General features: G+C 44.9%; 1 protein-coding gene across 3 annotated transcripts in view; it reads right to left on the bottom strand.

Annotated features, from left to right (window-relative positions):
- The window catches only part of FGF14 (fibroblast growth factor 14), a 663,348-nt gene that overhangs the window by 4,859 nt on the left and 636,357 nt on the right, over positions 1–22,132 (bottom strand). For all 3 annotated transcript variants that reach the window (XM_068267978.1, XM_068267980.1, XM_068267979.1), the window contains exon 4: positions 7,777–7,975. In XM_068267978.1, coding sequence (XP_068124079.1) covers positions 7,777–7,975 — 199 coding nt within the window. The remainder of the gene's footprint in view (positions 1–7,776; positions 7,976–22,132) is intronic.

Genomic DNA, 22,132 nt, shown 5'->3' with positions numbered 1-22,132 from the left:
GTACGACTTTTTCAGCTTCACCCTGCACTGAAATGGCCCCCATTGATAATGAATGAACTCCTTCCTGTTCAGTAAGGCAGTACCTATTCAATAAGGAGTTATTGGTCAAGATGCCCTAAAACTGCAGTCTTGAGCATGCCCTGAATGGCTATAGCTCGTAAGTTCAACAGGAGAAAAGTGCTATACAAATGTTAGGATTATTATTATTATTATTATTATTATTATGTGATTCAATGTTTTAATCAAATTGAATATTTAATCTCTCAAAATACTGCATAGCATTTAGTACATACTGTATGTGACCTGGGCCTTATCTTTTTACACACTTTTATAATAGAGCTAAAATTTGGCCTCTAGCAAAATATATATTATTTTTTTTGCCATAGGCACAATCATATATATTACATCGGAATCTGGTGTCTTCCAATTCCACTGTAAAAACTGTCATTAAAACAGCTGTTAAGTTAAGTTGCTGTAAACGTCCAGAAATGGTTGGCAGTGCATATGGTTTAAGTGCAAAACTCACAGTGACACTGACTTTAATAGCCTTGCTTTTCCTAGAATCTTAGAGTTCATCCACCAACACCACCTCTCCTTCTGCAATCTCCCGTGGCTTATGGAGAATACTACTAGTAATAATAAAAGCAAAAAATAATTTTTCTACTGCGGCTTATTTCAGATAGATGTGTGTGCGAGACATTGACACCCTGAAATCAGGGCAACGTACTTACACCGTAGCCGCAAGTTGTCAAATGTATTATTAGTACTTTGAGGCAGACAGGGTCATATCAGAGGTCTTGAGTGATTAATTCAGGGATGAGATAGCTACACCCCACTGTTGGCAATTGTCGGTGGGGGGGATCAGCAAAGACCCTCATCTCCTGTTTATCACTAAACACTGTATAGACCATATTACATGATCCACCTACCCTCATTTTGACAAACTAGCAAATCTCTTGTGTGTCTAAGTGAGACCACGTCACGCGCACGAGACGGGTCCCACTTGGTGATCCTATCTTTGTACTTGTTGGTCTAGCCCCATGGGCATTGTGTAACAGATTATTTATTACCAGTACTTTGAATTCGGTAGTGAGATAGTTTAGTAATAATAAAAGCAATAATAAATCACAGTAACAATAATCTGAATAGTCTTAGTATATTGATCCCATGCCAAAATACTTAGCTGGTACTCATCTAAAACAGCACTGGCTGGAGTCATACAAAAATATTGGACTTTATATCGAAAGCAATTTTAGAACTTGATTTGCATTATAAGAAAAACTAAACAGGGTTTCCTTCAGGCTGTGAAATATCTTATTACTAGATACAGTAATCTAATAATCGTAACAGCATTTTCTGATTAAGCTCTAGAATGCAGATATTACTTGCAGATAACACGGAGCTTTATCACTACTGAATTCTCAGAATTCAATTATCTTTCATAACAGCGTGATGCTCAAAATGTGTTGCAATAATTATAAGAATAGAAAGAGTGACACCTAAAAATGTTCACATTCTTTGGTGCCACTAATTTTTACCAATCTTGTATAAATTACTAGTATTCACAGTCTCAAACTGTAGCTTTTATAAGATGTGTTTTAATATATTTTCTCCCCAGGATTGGAATCCTGGAGCTACATGTTAGGAAAACTCTGCTGTAAGTCACTGTTCAGTGCGCATGTCTGTTAATGTCGAACTTGCTTTTTCCACCCTGCTGTTCACTCTTATCCATGTTGATGGAAACTGAGGCCACACCTATTCCTAGCAAGAAGCATGAACCACTATCGTCTCCTGAACCTTGACTGTAGAAGACTTAAAGAGAACCCGAGGCGGGGTTCTCACAATGCAATCCCCATACAGAGGCTGGGTCTGCCTATAGAGTCCAGCCTCAGTTGCTATTTTAATCCCCCCTAAATCCCCCCTGCGCTCTGTAATCCCCCCTAAAACACAGCTGCGCTGTGCGGGCTGTGTTTATCTCTTTACTGTCACTCTCGCCGCTCCCCCCGCCTCCTGCAGAGCTCCGGTCCCTGCCTGCGTCCCTTCCCTCCAATCAGCGGCGAGGAAAGGGACGCGGGCGGGACCGGAGCTCTGCAGGAGGCTGGGGGAGCGGGGAGAGTGACAGTAAAGAGAAAAACACAGCCCGCTCTGACAAGCTGCGTGTCAGCAGCGCGGCTGTGTTTTAGGGGGGGATTACAGAGCGCAGGGGGGATTTAGGGGGATTAAAATAGCAACAGAGGCTGGGCTCTATAGGCAGACCAAGCCTCTGTATGCAGCTAGCATTGTGAGAACCCCGCCTCGGGTTCTCTTTAAAGTGAACATCTGGAGTAAAATATGTAACATCTAATGCTGTATTTAAAGAAAAGATGCAATAATGTGGCAGCTTTTCTTTGCTTTGGAAAGCATATCTGTGTTGTGTATTTACACATTGGCAGGTCTCTGCACCGCCGCCTTATGCCAAGTGTGCAGAGAAGTGTGTGAGATCGTGACACACAATCTTTTCCTCTCTTCTATGGCTTTATTTGGCACTGGAGCCTGTCTGCGTTCATGAAGGGAGGGTACATTATTGAGGTTTACACTAAAGTGAGAGGGATATGGAGGCCGCCATATTTATTTCCTTTTAAACAATACCAGTGGTCTGGCAGTCAAGCATGGAACAGATCAGGTACTTTGACTCAGCTGATGTAGGTTTTACGGTTTTACTGGATTAGCCATATGCTTGTTCCATGGTCTATACACTACTTATGCCAGAAAATCAGCAGGGCTGCCAGGCAACTGGCATTGCATACATGGAAATAAATATGGCAGCCCCTGTATCCCTCTCACCTCGGGTGCCCTTTAAGTGAAATTCTGTATAAACAAAAGACAGGCTATATCGGAATATTTTGGGGGCTAGACATGTGGTTTATCTTGACCCGGAGGTATCCTGAGCATATGATCATAAAGTACATAATCGGACTTTTCCTGTGAGGAACATTACACGACAAAACATTGTTTTGCTCCAAGACTTTGCGTCGGAGTATACACTAGTACTGTTAGTACTGTTGCAAAGATTGTCATTAGGAATTCACTTCTCTTTGACCTTAGTGTATATGCACTATATACTTTATGTACATGGTATGGACCTAACTGTCAAAGATTGGATCGTGGCGTAGATTAACCATGTGGCCATTCTGCAAAATTCCCTACTGTGGTCACGTGACCTGGTATAGTTGTACTTACACTTATTAACCATGGGATTAGACTTTTAGTATTGCAAGTTGAACTGAAATTTAATCACGAAAACCATTCAAGATAATGTCCAGTTCAGCTATTTATATGGAGGGAGTTAACATTTGCATAATGAGCTTAAAATATAAAAAGTCATTTGTCACTTCGACATGCATAAAGTTTTTGACTTTGTCACCTAGAGTTTCAGTGAGATAGATTTCAGCTTCAAAGTCAGTTTAATTGTCCAATGCATTATCACTCTAGATTCTGATTCTGACAGCTGAGCCCCTAATCAGATTAGGATAGCTGAGTTCTCTGCTCTGTCGGGTTGACGTTTGATTTGGACAAGCAGCCAATGTCTGTAAGATATGTTATGGCAAAAAATATTCTGAGTGCTCTTTTTCTTTCAGCTTTGATTCTCTATGCAGTAGTTTATTCACATTTACATCATGGTGACATTTAATTATTTAAAGCTAAGCTGGGATAGGTTCATGTATTGGAAAAGTTCTGTATGGATTCCTTATGTGTGTCAATATCTTTTATTATTAACACTAATATGTAAGTAATACTGTCCAAGAGTCAATATGAGTGTGATGAAAAGCTTGGCCTGTAATAGTGACTATAAAAAGAATAAAATAGTAGGATGAAAAAGAATGTAAAGAAATTAAAAAAGAAGAAAGATATGATTTTTCTGCACTGCAGATGGCCAAAGAAATGAGGACCCATCTACCACCTATGGCAAAGAGATATTTAACAGATGGTGTTATGAAGGTGTGGTGTCCATATCAAGTCCTGATAAGCAAAGGCAACATTGTCATGTAAAGAGAAAAGTGGTGTCTGCCACTCAGCAGAAGACCATAGATAAGATGGAGGAGCACCAACTCCCAATAGGGTAGAGCTATCTTTTGTGTGCCAAGACCATCAGCCAAATTACCTTCTGGGTTGCATTCAGTATGCCAAGTTCAAAAGTCCAAAGTGGTTGGCACCACTAATTAAGTATAACATTTTATTGCACAATACAAAACATATAAAAAAGCTATATCAGCTAACGTGACTTTTTTCAAGCTTACTACATACACAGAACATTTATATTGTGCTTTTCTCCAGGCGGACTCAAAGCACCAGAGCTGCAGCCACCGGGGAGTGCTCTATAGGTAGTAGCAGTGTTGATGAGTCTTGCCCAAGTTCTTCTCACTGAATAGGTGCTGGCTTACTGAACAGGAGATTTGAACCCTGGTCTCCTGTGTCAAAGGCAGAGACTATCCAGCCACTACATGCATACTACAGGATCTTCTCAAAAAATTAGCATATTGTGATAAAGTTCATTATTATCTGTAATGTACTGATAAACATTAGACTTTCATATATTTTAGATTCAAATACACACAACTGAAGTAGTTCAAGCCTTTTATTGTTTGAATATTGATGATTTTGGCATACAGCTCATGAAAACCCAAAAATTAGGATATTTCATCAGACCAATAAAAGAAAAGTGTTTTTAAAACAAAAAAAAGTCAACCTTCAAATAATTATGTTCAGTTATGCACTCAATACTTGGTCGGGAATCTTTTTGCAGAAATGACTGCTTCAATGCGGCGTGGCATGGAGGCAATCATAGATTCTCTATGGGGTTCAGGTCAGAAGAGTTGGCAGGCCAATTAACCTCCCTGGCGGTAAGCCCGAGCTGAGCTCGGGCTATGCCGCGCAGGGGGAGATCTCAGCCCCTGGTGGGGCGATTTTTAATCTGTAAATTGCTGTGCGCGCAGCCAGCACTTTGCTAGCCGCGCGCACAGCTTGATCGCCGCCGCTCTGCGGCGATCGGCCGCACGCAGCGGCGAAAGAGGGGCCCCCCCCCCCGCCAGAGCCCTGCGCTGCCCGGACCAATGAGTTCCGGGCAGCGCTATGGGCTGGATCGGGTGTGCCTGACGTCAGGACGTCGGCTGACGTCCATGACGTCATCCCGATCGTCGCCATGGCGACAGGAGAAGCCAAACAGGGGAACGCGTTATATACGCGTTCCCCTGTTTGCTATAGATGCCGGCGACGATCGCACTAGAGGGACACATGCGCCCTCTAGTGGTGTTTCATGTAGCTACCACTCTGGTAGCTTTACATGAAACGAAAAAATAAAAATAAAAAAAAAAAGGATTTTTGCCAATTAGGCAAAAAAAATTAACCGCCAAGGAGGTTAAGCACAGTAATACCATGGTCAGTAAACTATTTACCAGTGGTTTTGGCACTGTGAGCAGGTGCCAGGTCGTGCTGAAAAATGAAATCTTCATCTCCATAAAGCTTTTCAGCAGATGGAAGCATGAAGTGCTCCAAAATCTTCTGATAGCTAGCTGCATTGACCCTGCCCTTGATAAAACACAGTGGACCAACACCAGCAACTGGGGTGCCATGTCAGTTGCTGGTGTTGGTCCACTGTGTTTTATCAAGGGCAGGGTCAATGCAGCTAGCTATCAGGAGATTTTGGAGCACTTCATGCTTCCATCTGCTGAAAAGCTTTATGGAGATGAAGATTTCATTTTTCAGCACGACCTGGCACCTGCTCACAGTGCCAAAACCACTGGTCAATGGTTTACTGACCATGGTATTACTGTGCTCAATTGGCCTACCAACTCTCCTGACCTGAACCCCATAGAGAATCTGTTTGGATATTGTGAAGAGAAAGTTGAGAGACGCAAGACCCAACACTCTGGATGAGCTTAAGGCCGCTATCGAAGCATCCTGCGCCTCTATAACACCTGAGCAGTGCCACAGGCTGATTGCCTCCATGCCACGCCGCATTGAAGCAGTCATTTCTGCAAAAGGATTCCCGACCAAGTATTGAGTGCATAACTGAACATAATTATTTGAAGGTTGATTTCTTTTGTTTTAAAAACATTTTTCTTTTATTGGTCGGATGAAATATGCTAATTTTTTGAGATAGGAATTTTGGGTTGTCATGAGCTGTATGCCAAAATCATCAATATTAAAACAATAAAAGGCTTGAACTACTTCAGTTGTGTGTATTTGAATCTAAAATATATGAAATTCTAATGTTTATCAATACATTACAGAAAATAATGAACTTTATCACAATATGCTAATTTTTTGAGAAGATCCTGTATATTAGCTGCATAAGCTTGAAAAAGGTGCTTAGCCCAAATGGCAGGCTGCTGCTGATACTGTTTTTTACTATGTGCTTTTTATGTTTTGTAATAAAATTTGAGACTTCAATAGTGGTGTCGTGCATTTTGGACTTTGCACTCTGCAGAACACCTGCAGAAGTGCTAATGTATTTAACATACTAATATGGGTCTTGTTTGATCGTGGTTTGTTGTGAATAAGGTCAATAGGTCTCTTTACTAGTTCCCTTTATTGCCTCGGTGAAATGGACTGACTCCTGACTGAGCTGTGTTGTCTTGTTCCAAGTTACCATCTGTAATAGCACACGAGGTGATTCTCACGTGCATGAAAAAAGGAGGCAGTAAAAAAAGGGCTTGGATTGATAATGAAATGGCGCGGATAGATAATGAAATCTGATAACGATAAACATTGTTCTCAAACTTGGTTAACGATAAATACCATTGTAATTACAGACGGGAAATAATAATGAAAAGATAATAACATGAAAAATCGTTATGTAATTTAACAATAAAGCTTAACCCAACCCAACTCTCACACAGAACCCTCCCCTGGTGGTGCCTAAAACTAACCACTCCCCTGGTGACGCCTTACCCTATTTACCCCCCCCCCCCCGGTGGTGCCTAACCCTAATTCTCCCCCGGTGGTGCCTAACCCTAACCCCATTGGTGCCAAACCCTAAGCACCCCCCTGGTGGTGCCTAACCCTAATCACGCCCTCTGCAGAAACACCCTTTTACACATACAAATGATAATATCTTTGATAACATTAAATCTGTACATATAAATGAAATAATATGACAAAAACTATAACGTTGCAAGCTTCTAAAATGATAACTACTTCAAAAATTACAATGTTCTAATGTTGTTAACGATATTTTTCGCGGCGCCCTTTTTTTACCGTATTAACAATAAATGCTTTAAAGTCTATGGCGGCGCCTTTTTTGCCCACCCTCATCCTGCGCCCTTTTTTCCTGCTACCCGATTCTATGCCCCATCAATGGTCATCAACAATCATGCAGATGGTTCATATCGCACATGTAAACAGATACTATACAATTCACAGTGACAAAAGGATAAGCAGATAACGATGTAGCCCTCTCCCTTCTCTCTGGACTATTTCTAGAGAAGATATATACAATAAAGGGATGCAGTCAGCTACTCATCACATTCCTCAGTGTATACATAACGAGTTATTACAAATGAATCAAGGTTTTCAGCGTGAAGTATTCCAATAATAAATGGTGTGTGAAAGTCAAAATTTCCCATTGTTAATAATGTTGGTTTCCCTTTATCACACAGAATTCCAGTTAACATTTGTTTTCCTTTTCTGGGGAAAATGATTGCATGTGTAAATATTTGAGGCATATTGAAAGATAATATTATTGTAGAGGTGGATATAGTGTGAAGCCAAACATGAATAGGCGAAAGTGGCTGTTACCTTCCAATGGCTTAGGTAGAAAATGAGCTGCTGGTTTTGTTTTCTTGACTCTGTTTCCTTTCATTACTTGACCTTCTTTGTTGAGACCTAAGAACCAGGCCCTCCCCGATTCTTGCTGTCTGTATATCATAGATGCGTATATGACATAATAGTTTTCAAAAACAGATTCCTTAAACTTGCATTCCAGAGTAAAAAGTTCCTAGAAAGAAAGAAAACAATATATATAATCCAAGTGTGAAAAGCAAAGTCAGTAGCATTTTACTACAGGTTAAGGACATGTCCATCACCCTGAACATAACTATGGCATTCTATGGAAACAAACATATCTAAATTACACACTCATGCACCTTATATTTCATATTTACAGTATGTAGTGGCAACATATTTCATAGAATGTGCAGGGCTCCGTTTTCAGCCTGAGGTCTGTGCTACATACTCATTACTCCCACACAATGGCAAACATGCTCTGTCTGATGCCACAAAAGTATAAGGAGAATATACAAACTCCATATCCACAGTGACCGTAGCAGCATTGAAATTCAAGACATTAACCACTTAAGTACCAGCGGTCTCTGCCCCCTTAAGGACCAAAGACCGCTGGTACAATACAGACGGAATCCCGACGAATCCACCTGACATCCACTCTGCCATCTCTGTGACTCTAAAGTCATGTGAGCTGGTCAGGAGCTACTTTCATTGGCTCTTGAGTCCTGACTGTGTCTATCAATGTAAGCCTATGGGAGCGGCTTACATTGATAGACACGGCCAGGAGTCAATGAAATCGGCTCCGTACCAGCTCACATGGCTCTGCCATCATAGAGACAAGCAGAGCTAGTGAGCTGCAGCAAGAGACATCAGGTTTTAGCAGCGAGATCGGTGGGGAGCGATGGAAATGGCAGATGCGCGCAGCGGCGGTGATTGAAATCTACACCCTGCCACCCAGGTGACCACCAAAACAGGGCGTAGATTTTAATCACTGTGGTCCTAAAATAGTTAAACGTGTAAGGTAAGAGTGATAGTTACTATCTTGCATACTATATTTCTTAACTTTACTGCTATCTAGTACTGGCATTGTGGGTTTGATTTCTGTTAGAGTTTGCATGCCAGTTTGGTGCTGGTATGGATGCAAGGCAAACGCTTCGGTTTCCAATCAGAGTTAAAAATAGAGGCCAAAAAGTATTCCTGCTCTTTGCTAAGCCAAATCTCACCTAAACTAAATTGCATGCCAACTTATGTTAATGCACAGTTGTTAATGAATGTGCTGGTAAGTAAATGAGATGTTATGTTAACACTTGTATAGCACTTCTCTCCTGTCAGACTCAAAGAACTTGAGACTAAAGTCACACTCAGCATGCCATCCTAAAGTATCATGGAATCTTGCCCAAGGACTTACTGGCTAGGTACTGGCTCCAGCCAGGATTCCTATCCTTGGCTCCTCTGCATCAAAGGTGGTGTCTATAACCAGTGCACTTTTCAGCCGCTGACATACATATAGTATTACTGCAAACTGATCACCTCCCCCTATACATATAGTGTTAACAAGTTCTAAAGGCTCTCTCGCCACCACTAATGACCAGGATTGGTAATATTTTGTAACCCCTTTAATTTGTAAAAATGGATTGAAATCATCTTCCACAAACACTGAGACCTCATCTCTTAAAGCAATTAAATGACACCACTGTACACAGTGGCATCAATACAGGAGCCTGGTTTCCGGAGGCATATGCATTTTAGAGTAGATATGACATCTTTTCACATCATGTAAAAGAAGCAAAATTACTTTCTTCTCTGATATTGCCAGCAAGACACAAACAAGTGAAATGCTTTCTGACAGTTCCTCTATCATACATGATAACACAATAACATGATGGTCACTATCTAATGTGGAATTAATGCTTGTCAGCCTGCAGTACATCTTCTTATCCATCATGGAAATTAGGCTGCATGAACTAAAGCTACGTGACAGGCTACAGCTTTTAATACCGCCTTGTATATTTATTAGTGGTATATATATTTTTTTAATTTACTGCAGTTAATTACAGAGCAGCTAGTCATTATCTTCTAAAATTGATGCATATTATTCGGACTATAAACAGGAAATGGCTTTAATCAATCAATGTCTTGACAGCAATGTAATAGCCTTAACGTTGTATACTGAAAGTTGATTTACTAAAGGAGTAAATCTGATGAAGCAAACTTGTGTGTATTACATCCAGGACAAGCTCTGATTCTAAAATGTTCTATACCACTCACCAAGTCTTTTAGCAAACCATCCCCGGCTACAGTATAGCAAGCCTGGTTAGTACAGCCAAAACTTAGTAATGGAACCCACAATGAATAACTTATAAAGAATGTTGATCCACATGACTTAGAATTCAAGGCAATATTCCAAAGTTTATAAGGAATGGAGGGTATATACCGTAAGACTGAAAACTCCCTTTGGAGCATTGGAATCCAGACAGCACATAGTCAACCATCTGGATTTTTTTGAGAGACATTGCAGTTGCAATATATACTTACCCAGCAAGTGATCAAAGCTCCCATTATGCACCCCAGACTAAAATGTCACTTTTGGATGGTTTCACCCAAAGTTCAAGGTTGGTTGTAATGTGTATACTTTGTTTCCTCACCATAGTACTTATGTTTAGTACTATGAAAAGGAAGAATTTGTGCTCCCTTTCAGGGCTGATTGGTCCACGCTTTGTGAGGGTTTTTGCTTTCCTCTGGAACAACTGAGATATGTGAGGGTGCAGCACAGTGTTGTACCATACTACCTGGTTGAACTCAATGGACGAATGTCTTTTTTTCAACCCAACTAACCATGTAATTGTGTACTTATATTTATTTAATCTAATGTTGTACATTTTCTTGTATCAACCAATAATATCTTACCCAATAAACAGCGTCTCACAAGGAGAGGATGTAAATTACCCTGAGGCCTATGTGCTAAAGATGCAGCATCCCAACTTGGTCAATCTACTACAGACAAGCGTCTAGGACACTCCCAATAGCACTTAGTCTAATCCCAGCTACGGTACTATCTGCACTGAGTCTGTATGTTCTCCCTGTGTCTGTGTGGGTTTCCTCCGCTACATAATACATACATAAATGACTATGGTAGGGATTAGATTGGATCCGAGGGACGCTGTACAGCTCTGTGGAAGATGTTGGTGCTATATAAATACTAAATAATACAATTCATATAACACTTAAAATGTTTATTAGGCTCACGTGACTGACCAAACTTAACAGGGCTTGAAGGTAGCAGCTGTGATGGCTTGCAGATATCAGTGTTTATTTCTAGCATAGAGTATAATTATTCATGAGGATAAGTGATTATTAGGTTGTCCAGAGTTCAGATTTAATGCCTGTCAAATTCACGCTATGATGACAGGCTTATTAAAAATAACATTATGAGGCAAACATAAAGCTTCAAGCTGTTCCCATCCATGTATGTAACAAACTGAGCTTTGCTGCATACTGATACTCTGAAGCACCACATTGTTTGTATCCAATGGCACTAAAGCGTGTCACAGGGAACATTTGAAGTCCTTACTTACAGTAGATTAATTTCACATAAACATGGGGTTTTCACCTATCACATAGAAATTACTGTGCATGAGGATCGTTATATACACATCACATTCACTCACTATTTAATACAGGTCTCTGTCAATTTCCATGTCACAGTCCATTGCATTCATAACAAATAAGTCGCTTTTAATATCCTAGAGATGGCAAACGCAATCAAGCATTGTGGTGGAGAAATTACAGCTGCAACACAGACAGAGTGGCACAGTAATAAGTCTATGATGACTTGCCCTCCTGGGTGGATGATGGCCTCTTTATAGGATACTGTCCTTTCCAAATCATGTTTGCGCTGCCTTTATTTATTATATGTCTCAGATCCATCAACGTGGATATATATTTTTTTCAAACAAATTTTTTTCCAGAGAGCTGTATTAAACTGACAGCAGATGCAAGAAATATGCTGGCTGAAGTTGTGTGTTTATGATATACGGGGTAAGAAATTTAATCCAGACTGGGAAATATAGATTGTTAGTTTGAAACGGCATTACTTGGTGCTGCACTGACAACGTGCTTCTGATTGTCACAGCTGAGCTCTATATGACAGATGCTCTGCTAATGCATACACTGAAGAAATATCTTATTTTATCACAGAAATATATACATGTATTGTTTGAATGGAACCACCATATCAGTTGTGTAATGTTACTCATTGTCATCAGAAACTACATTTTAAAGTAACAAATGTAAGCCTTGGCGTATTAGATAGATTTACACACAATACCAAATTAATGAAATCATAAGTGTATTTACTATACGCCACACTGTTGCTGCATTATACTGTATCACAAACAATAAAGTATGTAAAAATACTAATAAAAAAGTTTGTACAGGATTATATCTGTTCTTTATGCCATTCTAAATGAGCCCCCCAGTCCCCCCACCCATTCGTACATGGCCCGATGGGAGTCTGACTTGCGAGGGTCTAGGCCCAGAGAAGGATGGGAGAAGGCCTAGACTACACTCCCGAAACTATCCATTCATCTCTCAATAGTAGAATCTGCATTCAAAGTCTTTTTACGTTGGTACTGGGTAGTGTTGGGCGAACAGTGTTCGCCACTGTTCGGGTTCTGCAGAACATCACCCTGTTCGGGTGATGTTCGAGTTCGGCCGAACACCTGACGGTGCTCGGCCAAACCGTTCGGCCATATGGCCGAACTAAGAGCGCATGGCCGAACGTTCCCCGAACGTTCGGCTAGCGCTGTGATTGGCCGAACGGGTCACGTGGTTCGGACCCGAACGCGCTCTGATTGGCCGAACTGTCACGTGGTTCGGGTAAATAAATACCCGAACCACGTCATATCTCCGCCATTTGTCTGTGGGTTTAGCTTTGGGTAGGCAGGCAGGGTAGTTCGCGCTCCAGCCACGCTAGCCAGGGTCCCCCCCAGTCATTGTGTGTCACTGCTGGGAACAGTAGTACACCGCTCGTTCAGCCACACTATATAGCATTCTGTGTACTGTTCTGTGTCTGCTGGGAACAGTGGTACACCGCTCGTTCAGCCACACTATATAGCATTCTGTGTACTGTTCTGTGTCTGCTGGGAACAGTGGTACACCGCTCGTTCAGCCACACTATATAGCATTCTGTGTACTGTTCTGTGTCTGCTGGGAACAGTAGTACACCGCTCGTTCAGCCACACTATATAGCATTCTGTGTACTGTTCTGTGTCTGCTGGGAACAGTAGTACACCGCTCGTTCAGCCACACTATATAGCATTCTGTGTACTGTTCTGTGTCTGCTGGGAACAGTAGTACACCGCTCGTTCAGCCACACTATATAGCATTCTGTGTACTGTTCTGTGTCTGCTGGGAATAGTGGTACACCGCTCGTTCAGCCACACTATATAGCATTCTGTGTACTGTTCTGTGTCTGCTGGGAACAGTAGTACACCGCTCGTTCAGCCACACTATATAGCATTCTGTGTACTGTTCTGTGTCTGCTGGGAACAGTAGTACACCGCTCGTTCAGCCACACTATATAGCATTCTGTGTACTGTTCTGTGTCTGCTGGGAACAGTAGTACACCGCTCGTTCAGCCACACTATATAGCATTCTGTGTACTGTTCTGTGTCTGCTGGGAACAGTAGTACACCGCTCGTTCAGCCACACTATATAGCATTCTGTGTACTGTTCTGTGTCTGCTGGGAATAGTGGTACACCGCTCGTTCAGCCACACTATATAGCATTCTGTGTACTGTTCTGTGTCTGCTGGGAACAGTAGTACACCGCTCGTTCAGCCACACTATATAGCATTCTGTGTACTGTTCTGTGTCTGCTGGGAACAGTAGTACACCGCTCGTTCAGCCACACTATATAGCATTCTGTGTACTGTTCTGTGTCTGCTGGGAATAGTGGTACACCGCTCGTTCAGCCACACTATATAGCATTCTGTGTACTGTTCTGTGTCTGCTGGGAACAGTGGTACACCGCTCGTTCAGCCACACTATATAGCATTCTGTGTACTGTTCTGTGTCTGCTGGGAACAGTGGTACACCGCTCGTTCAGCCACACTATATAGCATTCTGTGTACTGTTCTGTGTCTGCTGGGAACAGTAGTACACCGCTCGTTCAGCCACACTATATAGCATTCTGTGTACTGTTCTGTGTCTGCTGGGAACAGTAGTACACCGCTCGTTCAGCCACACTATATAGCATTCTGTGTACTGTTCTGTGTCTGCTGGGAACAGTAGTACACCGCTCGTTCAGCCACACTATATAGCATTCTGTGTACTGTTCTGTGTCTGCTGGGAATAGTGGTACACCGCTCGTTCAGCCACACTATATAGCATTCTGTGTACTGTTCTGTGTCTGCTGGGAATAGTGGTACACCGCTCGTTCGCCACTGTATAGCATTGTGCTCTGTGTCGCTGCTGGGAATAGTGGTACACCGCTCACCCGTCACTGTATAGCATTGTGCTCTGTGTCGCTGCTGGGAATAGTGGTACACCGCTCACCCGTCACTGTATAGCATTGTGCTCTGTGTCGCTGCTGGGAATAGTGGTACTGTATAGCATTTCTGTACTGCCACTGTACTGCTGCCAGTCAGCGTGTACTGTAAGGATAAGTGAAATGAGGAAGAAATCCGGTGAAAGAGGGAGGGGCAAGGGAAGAGGTGTTTCCCCTGACGGTTCACGTACAGGCCACAGGGGAGCACCCAAGAAAACCCACTCAATACCGCCCATGTTGTCCAGGACAACAACCCTCACAAATCCAAAAGAACAGGACCAGATAATTACTTGGATGACCTCTCAAGCGTCCAGCAGTGGGTTAAGCAGCACCAGCACATCACGCACGAGGTCCGAGTCCTCAGCCAGTTACAAGGAGCCAGTGGGCACAAAGCTGACACAACCGGCAGCGACACCACGCACACAACTGCCAGATAACCAGTCCGATGAATTACCTCAGGACACAATGGGGTATTCGCAGGAGCTATTCCCAGCCCAACAAACTTCCACCTTTCAAAGGTCAATGGAGGAACAGCCAGAAATGTTGTGCCTGGATTCACAACCGTTAACTGTGGGAAATGCACCGCGCACTGAAATACAAGGCGAGTCCGAAGAGGACTCGGAAACCCAAATCCCAGAGCAATTTGGGCAGGAGGGGTTGCAATTGCAGGAGGTCGGCCGACAAGATCTGGAAGACGACGTTGGAGTGTGCTGCGCAGAGGTTGTTGTGGGGAGCTCTACTCCACGGCGGTGGCCCACAATGACATATGACGAGTTTGAGGAGATGGAAGAGGAGGGTATGGACAATGTGGACAGAGACCCAGATTTTGTTTGTGAACGAGAACATCGCCGTCGTAGCAGCAGCACAGATGAGTCTGTTGAAGAACACACTGCTGCACGAGTTCGCCTTGTGCCACAAGGTAGGCGGCGCGCAATTTCAGGCACCACAAGCGTGGAAGTTCAAGTGAGAGGCAAAAGAGGAGCAAACAGAAATCGCCAGCAAGGAGGCAGGTGCTCCAAAGTCTGGGCTTTCTTTGAAGACTGCACTGAGGATGTTACCATGGCGATTTGCAAGGTGTGCAAGACCCGCCTGAGCAGGGGGAAAAATATTAACAACCTCTCCACCACCAGCATGAGCCGTCACATGCTATCCAAACATCCCACTCTTTGGGCAAACGCGTCAGGACAGGGTACCAGAAACAACACTGCCTCCCTTGGGTTCACCAGACTCACCACCAGACCCGCCTCAGCAGCAGCAGTAGCCCAGCCATTGCGTGGTTCACAACATTCACAAACATCAGACGACGCTGACACTGTCACTTTCCGGAGTAGTGCTCTTGAGGTCTCCCAGTGTTCATCAAACACAACAACCAACAGCCCTTCCGTGTGCAGCGCTACGGTTCAGTTGTCTGTGTCGGAGATGTTTGAGCGCAAGAGGAAATTGCCAGCAAATGACCCCCGGGCCGTGGCAGTAACAGCCAGCATAGCCAAGCTTCTGGCCTGCGAAATGCTGCCATATCGATTGGTGGAGACAAACAGCTTCAAGGGCATGATGTCAGTGGCCATCCCACGTTACGTGGTTCCCAGCCGCTACCACTTTGCGCGCTCTGCAGTGCCTGAGTTGCATGAGCACGTGGTCAGCAAAATAACCCGAAGCTTGAAGAATGCCGTTGCCTGCAAGGTTCACCTCACCACTGACACCTGGACGAGTGCGTTCGGCCAGGGTCGATACATCTCCCTTACCGCGCACTGGGTGAACCTTGTGGAGCCTGGCAGCGATTCCTCACCTGCTACGGCACGGGTGTTGCCCACGCCACAAACAGCTGCACCGCCGTCCCTCCCACTGGATAACAGCAGCACCTACCTCTCTGACTCCTTCTCCTCCAACGCATCTCAAAGCTGTACCTCATCCGGAAACGCTAACCCAGCAGCAGTAGGATCGTGGAAGCAGTGCAGCACAGCTGTTGGCATGCGTCAGCAAGCGTTGCTGAAGCTAATCTGCCTTGGGGATAAGCAGCACACAGGGGAGGAAATTTGGAGGGGAATAAAGGAACAGACGGATTTGTGGCTGGCACCGCTGGACCTGAAACCGGGCATGGTTGTGTGTGATAATGGGAGTAATCTCATTCGCGCTTTAAGGTTGGCTAAGCTGACACACATCCCTTGCCTGGCGCACGTGATGAACCTAGTAGTTCAGCGGTTCCTGAGGACATACCCAGGCGTGCCCGATCTGCTGTTGAAGGTGCGTCGAGTGTCCAAACATTGTAGAAATTCCAGTACTGCTTCGGGGGCACTCGCCAAGATGCAGGAGCGCTTCAATCTCCCCCACCATCGCTTGCTGTGTGATGTCCCTACGCGCTGGAATTCTACGCTGCACATGCTAGCCCGCTTTTGCGAGCAGAAGAGTGCAGTGGTCCAGTACATGACGGCGCAGTACCGAGGCGCATCCGGCCAGCTGCCAAGCTTCTGTGGATCCGATTGGGCCAACATGTTGGACCTCTGCCAAGTCCTCCAAAATTTTGAGCAATCCACGTTGCTTGTGAGCAGTGACAACTCTTCAGTCAGCATTACCATACCACTGCTGTGTTTACTGAAGAGGTCGATGTTAAAAATCAAGGAAACAGCTGTCATGATGCAACTGGGGGAATCTGAAGGAGAAAACGATCAGCGTGATGGTACCAACATCAGGCCATCCGCCTCAGGGAACGCTGGCCCCAGCAGCTATGACGAAGAAGAGGAGGAGGAACAGCTGGAGTTGGAGCAGGAATTTCATGCCACCACTGACGAGGGCCAGAGCGGTGCACGTTGGACTTCCACAATTCAACGCGAATGGTCAGCAGAAGCAGACCAGGAGGAAGGTGACGACTATGATGCATCACAACAACTATCACAACGCTCACAAGAGGATGATGAGGATTCTGGTAGGACTCTGGCACACATGGCTCAATTCATGCTAGACTGCATTGAACGTGACCCACGCATTGTGCGCATTCTGGACAACACCAATTACTGGGTTTATACCCTTCTGGATCCACGGTACAAACACAATGTTCCAAAACTGCTTGAAGAAAGAGTCAGACAGGTCAAAATGGAAGAATACCAGCAGGCCCTTGTGGAGACTTTAGAGAGGAGATTGACATCCTCCCCCTCCTCTAGCCAGTTGTACGCAGACAGACTGACTTCCGCAAACCCAGGACGACCAGGAGGGCAGCAAACAACGCAAGCCGCAGCTAGTACCCAAAAGGGAATGGTATCGGCAGTGTCCTTGGAGTGGGAAAATTTTCTGACACCCATGCAGCCGCAGCCCACTGAACAGCAAGCGTGCAGATCCACCTCCAACACCGATCGCCTGGAGAAGATGGTCAAGGACTACATGTCAGATGGCGTAGCTGTGTCGAACCATCCATCTGCACCCTTCAACTATTGGGTATCGAAGCTAGACACCTGGCACGAACTGGCAATGTACGCAATAGAGGTGCTGGCTTGCCCGGCAGCCAGCGTTATGTCGGAACGCTGTTTCAGTGCTGCCGGAGGCATCGTCACAGATCGGCGTATCCGCCTCTCTACAGAAAATGCAGACCGTCTGACTCAAATTAAAATGAATCAATCCTGGATTGGAAATGACTACGCAACACTCCAGGACCCCAACCAAGTAACATGACCAATGAACATCTGGGATGGTGTTGCGTTTCCGGGCCCTGTTTATTGAACCTCTCATCTGTATTACATTTATGACTGCATGGCGGCAAAAAGCATTGCTGCTATATCCGCACGCTTTTTGTCCACATGCAAGGCCTGGGTTGTTGTGTCTCACAAAGCGTGGCCTTCTCCTCCTGCGCCTGCTCCTGTTCCATCACGTCTGCTGCTGCTGGGTTAGCGTTGCCGCGTGGTCCCTGTTTATTGAACCACTTATCTTTATTACATTTATGACTGCATGGCGGTACAAAGCATGCTATCCGCACGCTTCTTGCCCTCATGCAAGGCCTGGGTTGTTGTGTCTCACAAAGCGTGGCCTTCTCCTCCTGCGCCTGCTCCTGTTCCATCACGTCTGCTGCTGCTGGGTTAGCGTTGCCGCGTGGTCCCTGTTTATTGAACCACTTATCTTTATTACATTTATGACTGCATGGCGGTACAAAGCATGCTATCCGCACGCTTCTTGCCCTCATGCAAGGCCTGGGTTGTTGTGTCTCACAAAGCGTGGCCTTCTCCTCCTGCGCCTCCTCCTGTTCCATCACGTCTGCTGCTGCTGGGTTAGCGTTGCCGCGTGGTCCCTGTTTATTGAACCACTTATCTTTATTACATTTATGACTGCATGGCGGTACAAAGCATGCTATCCGCACGCTTCTTGCCCTCATGCAAGGCCTGGGTTGTTGTGTCTCACAAAGCGTGGCCTTCTCCTCCTGCGCCTGCTCCTGTTCCATCACGTCTGCTGCTGCTGGGTTAGCGTTGCCGCGTGGTCCCTGTTTATTGAACCACTTATCTTTATTACATTTATGACTGCATGGCGGTACAAAGCATGCTATCCGCACGCTTCTTGCCCTCATGCAAGGCCTGGGTTGTTGTGTCTCACAAAGCGTGGCCTTCTCCTCCTGCGCCTCCTCCTGTTCCATCACGTCTGCTGCTGCTGGGTTAGCGTTGCCGCGTGGTCCCTGTTTATTGAACCACTTATCTTTATTACATTTATGACTGCATGGCGGTACAAAGCATGCTATCCGCACGCTTCTTGTCCTCATGCAAGGCCTGGGTTGTTGTGTCTCACAAAGCGTGGCCTTCTCCTCCTGCGCCTGCTCCTGTTCCATCACGTCTGCTGCTGCTGGGTTAGCGTTGCCGCGTGGTCCCTGTTTATTGAACCACTTATCTTTATTACATTTATGACTGCATGGCGGTACAAAGCATGCTATCCGCACGCTTCTTGCCCTCATGCAAGGCCTGGGTTGTTGTGTCTCACAAAGCGTGGCCTTCTCCTCCTGCGCCTCCTCCTGTTCCATCACGTCTGCTGCTGCTGGGTTAGCGTTGCCGCGTGGTCCCTGTTTATTGAACCACTTATCTTTATTACATTTATGACTGCATGGCGGTACAAAGCATGCTATCCGCACGCTTCTTGCCCTCATGCAAGGCCTGGGTTGTTGTGTCTCACAAAGCGTGGCCTTCTCCTCCTGCGCCTGCTCCTGTTCCATCACGTCTGCTGCTGCTGGGTTAGCGTTGCCGCGTGGTCCCTGTTTATTGAACCACTTATCTTTATTACATTTATGACTGCATGGCGGTACAAAGCCTGCTATCCGCACGCTTCTTGCCCTCATGCAAGGCCGGGGTTGTTGTGTCTCACAAAGCGTGGCCTTCTTCTCCTCCTGCGCCACCCTCCTCCTGTTCCATCACGTGTGCTGCTGCTGGGTTAGCGTTACCGGTCCCTTTTCCTGGAACCTCTTATATGTATTACATTTATGACTGCATGCCGACAAAAAACATGTTACCTGTGCAAAGAAAACAGACATTTCCCGCATTTAAAAGACAGTTTTCCCTTTGAAACTTTAAAATCGATTTTCTCAAAAACTATAAGCTCTTTTTGCTAATTTTTTTTTCCTCTTGTACCCACTCCCAAGGTGCACATACCCTGTAAATTTGGGGTATGTAGCATGCAAGGAGGCTTTACAAACCACAAAAGTTCGGGTCCCCATTGACTTCCATTATGTTCGGAGTTCGGGTCGAACACCCGAACATCGCGGCCATGTTCGGCCTGTTCGGCCCGAACCCGAACATCTAGATGTTCGCCCAACACTAGTACTGGGTCCCGACTAGATTAAAACATATTTTAAGTGCAAACTCTGGCCTTTGCTTCAGAGGCTGTGGGGGCCCTGGTAGTATGGCTCATACCTTTTGGTTTTGCTCAATGCTCTCCAGATACTGGTCAAAAATTTTCAGACTCCTCCACTCCCTGTTTGGGGTCCAGATAGCAAAGGATCCTTGGGCTGCCCTTTTGCACTTCAGACTAGACACTCTGAACAGAGACCAACAAGCACTAGCACACTTTGTGTTTGTCGCGGCTAAACAGAGTATTGCTCGAGCCTGGAGGACACAATTTGTCTCTTTCCTGGAAATGAAAAGAAGAGTCTCTGCTTTTATGGACCAGGAAAGGATGGCAGCCACCCTTGAAGACAAGGTGGATAGATTTAACAGAATTTGGGAACCCTGGCGATTATCGGAAAGCCTCACCTAAAGAATCAATCTGTCAAGATCTCGAAAGCCCCAAACAATCCCTCTCCAGGACCTCACTTTTTGACGCACTCCCCCTCCCATCTCCCCTCCCTTTCCTTCCTCCTCTTTCCTTTCTTTCTTTTCCCCTCTTTTTTCCCCATCTTCTCTTCGTGGCCAACTGGCCACCTGCATGTACCTTTGGTAAATACTCATGACCTAGTAGGAACGTTTCCGTGAACATATTCCATTATTTTGATTGAGATGCCATGGCAAGACTAATGGAAACTTCAGTAGTTGTATTTGTATAACAATTCATGTTGGTTCATGAGCTGTACCCCTGTTATAAGTTGGTCTGTGACCACACATGACTGTAATCATTCTTCTATGCAAAATGAAAAACTCAATAAATATTTTGAAACAGAAAAAAGTTTGTACATACAGTACGGTCAACCAGGCAAATTACTACAAGGTTCTGAACCCTCAGGGCTCGTTTCCACTTAGTGTGCTTCTGTCCGCTTGTTATTAGCACATCAATGTTACAGATTGATACTGTTGCTGAAAAGCGGACAGAAGCACATAGATGGAAATGAGGCTAGGTTCCAACTTGAGCTGGACCTCCAAAGGCCAGCAGGAGCAGACAGTGTAGTATCCACTCTGATAGTCCATGTGTGGTCCAGTTGGAGCCTGGGGCATATGGATTTCCACTATAGGCAGGGGGGGGGGGAGGGGTTCATCCATGAAGCAAGGTGAATTACATGCTTCAGGGCAGCAAAAATTTGAGGGCAGCAAGAGGCGGCTCCCCTCCCCAAATGTTTCCCTCCTTGCACTCCCTGTCTCCCTGGATGCGCCGCACTGCTTCACTCACCTGCTCTCAGCGTTCCAGCAATGGGATCACCATCCACCTGTGCAACATCCATGGCTACAGCAGTGTCTGATGTGACCTGTTCCATGCTGCCGGGTCACATGAGGCACCACTGTAGTCAAAGAGGAGGCAGGACTTCTCATGTGGCTGGTTATCCCATCACTAATCTGCTGAGAGCAAGTGAATGATGCGGTGCTGATGCAGAACATAGATGGCATCCTGGGGATTAGATTCTGTGGGCCAGCAGGGAGGAGATGCTGTCTTGGAAGATCTAATTTATTAAACTTGCTAGAGTTCAGTACATGCTGTAGAATACGTAAAAAAATAAATAATGCATATTTTGAGCTGCCAGGTAGCCCTCCTATATCAAACACTGACCGACATAGGGTTACAAAATCGGACATGTGGCTGGCTGCATTAGATTGCAGCTAAAAGCTGGTTGGTGGCCGGCAGGCAAGTGCCGAAAAATTCAGCCATCCATGAGAAACAGCCTTTATGTGAGCCACATTTTAGGAAAAAAAAAAAAACTGCAAAGACAAAACTACATAGCAAAATTTAAGTGGAAATAAGAAAAATAATTTTGATAAATAAATTGAATTAAATTTAAATGCAGCAGTTTGATAGATCCACATCCACCTTTCAATAGCAATTGTAGACAGCTGTCAGAGCACTCTAATGGATAGTCAGAAGCATGAGTCAGCCATACCTACATAACGCTGCGCGGATCGTTCAGAAACAGCCTTATCAGTCTGCCTGACAGACTGTACAC

The sequence above is a fragment of the Hyperolius riggenbachi genome, chromosome 2, assembly GCF_040937935.1.
Source record: "Hyperolius riggenbachi isolate aHypRig1 chromosome 2, aHypRig1.pri, whole genome shotgun sequence".
Classification (NCBI taxonomy): domain Eukaryota; kingdom Metazoa; phylum Chordata; class Amphibia; order Anura; family Hyperoliidae; genus Hyperolius; species Hyperolius riggenbachi.
The sequence above is the reverse complement of the archived record's forward strand: the minus strand, read 5'-3'. Positions and strand labels throughout refer to the sequence as shown.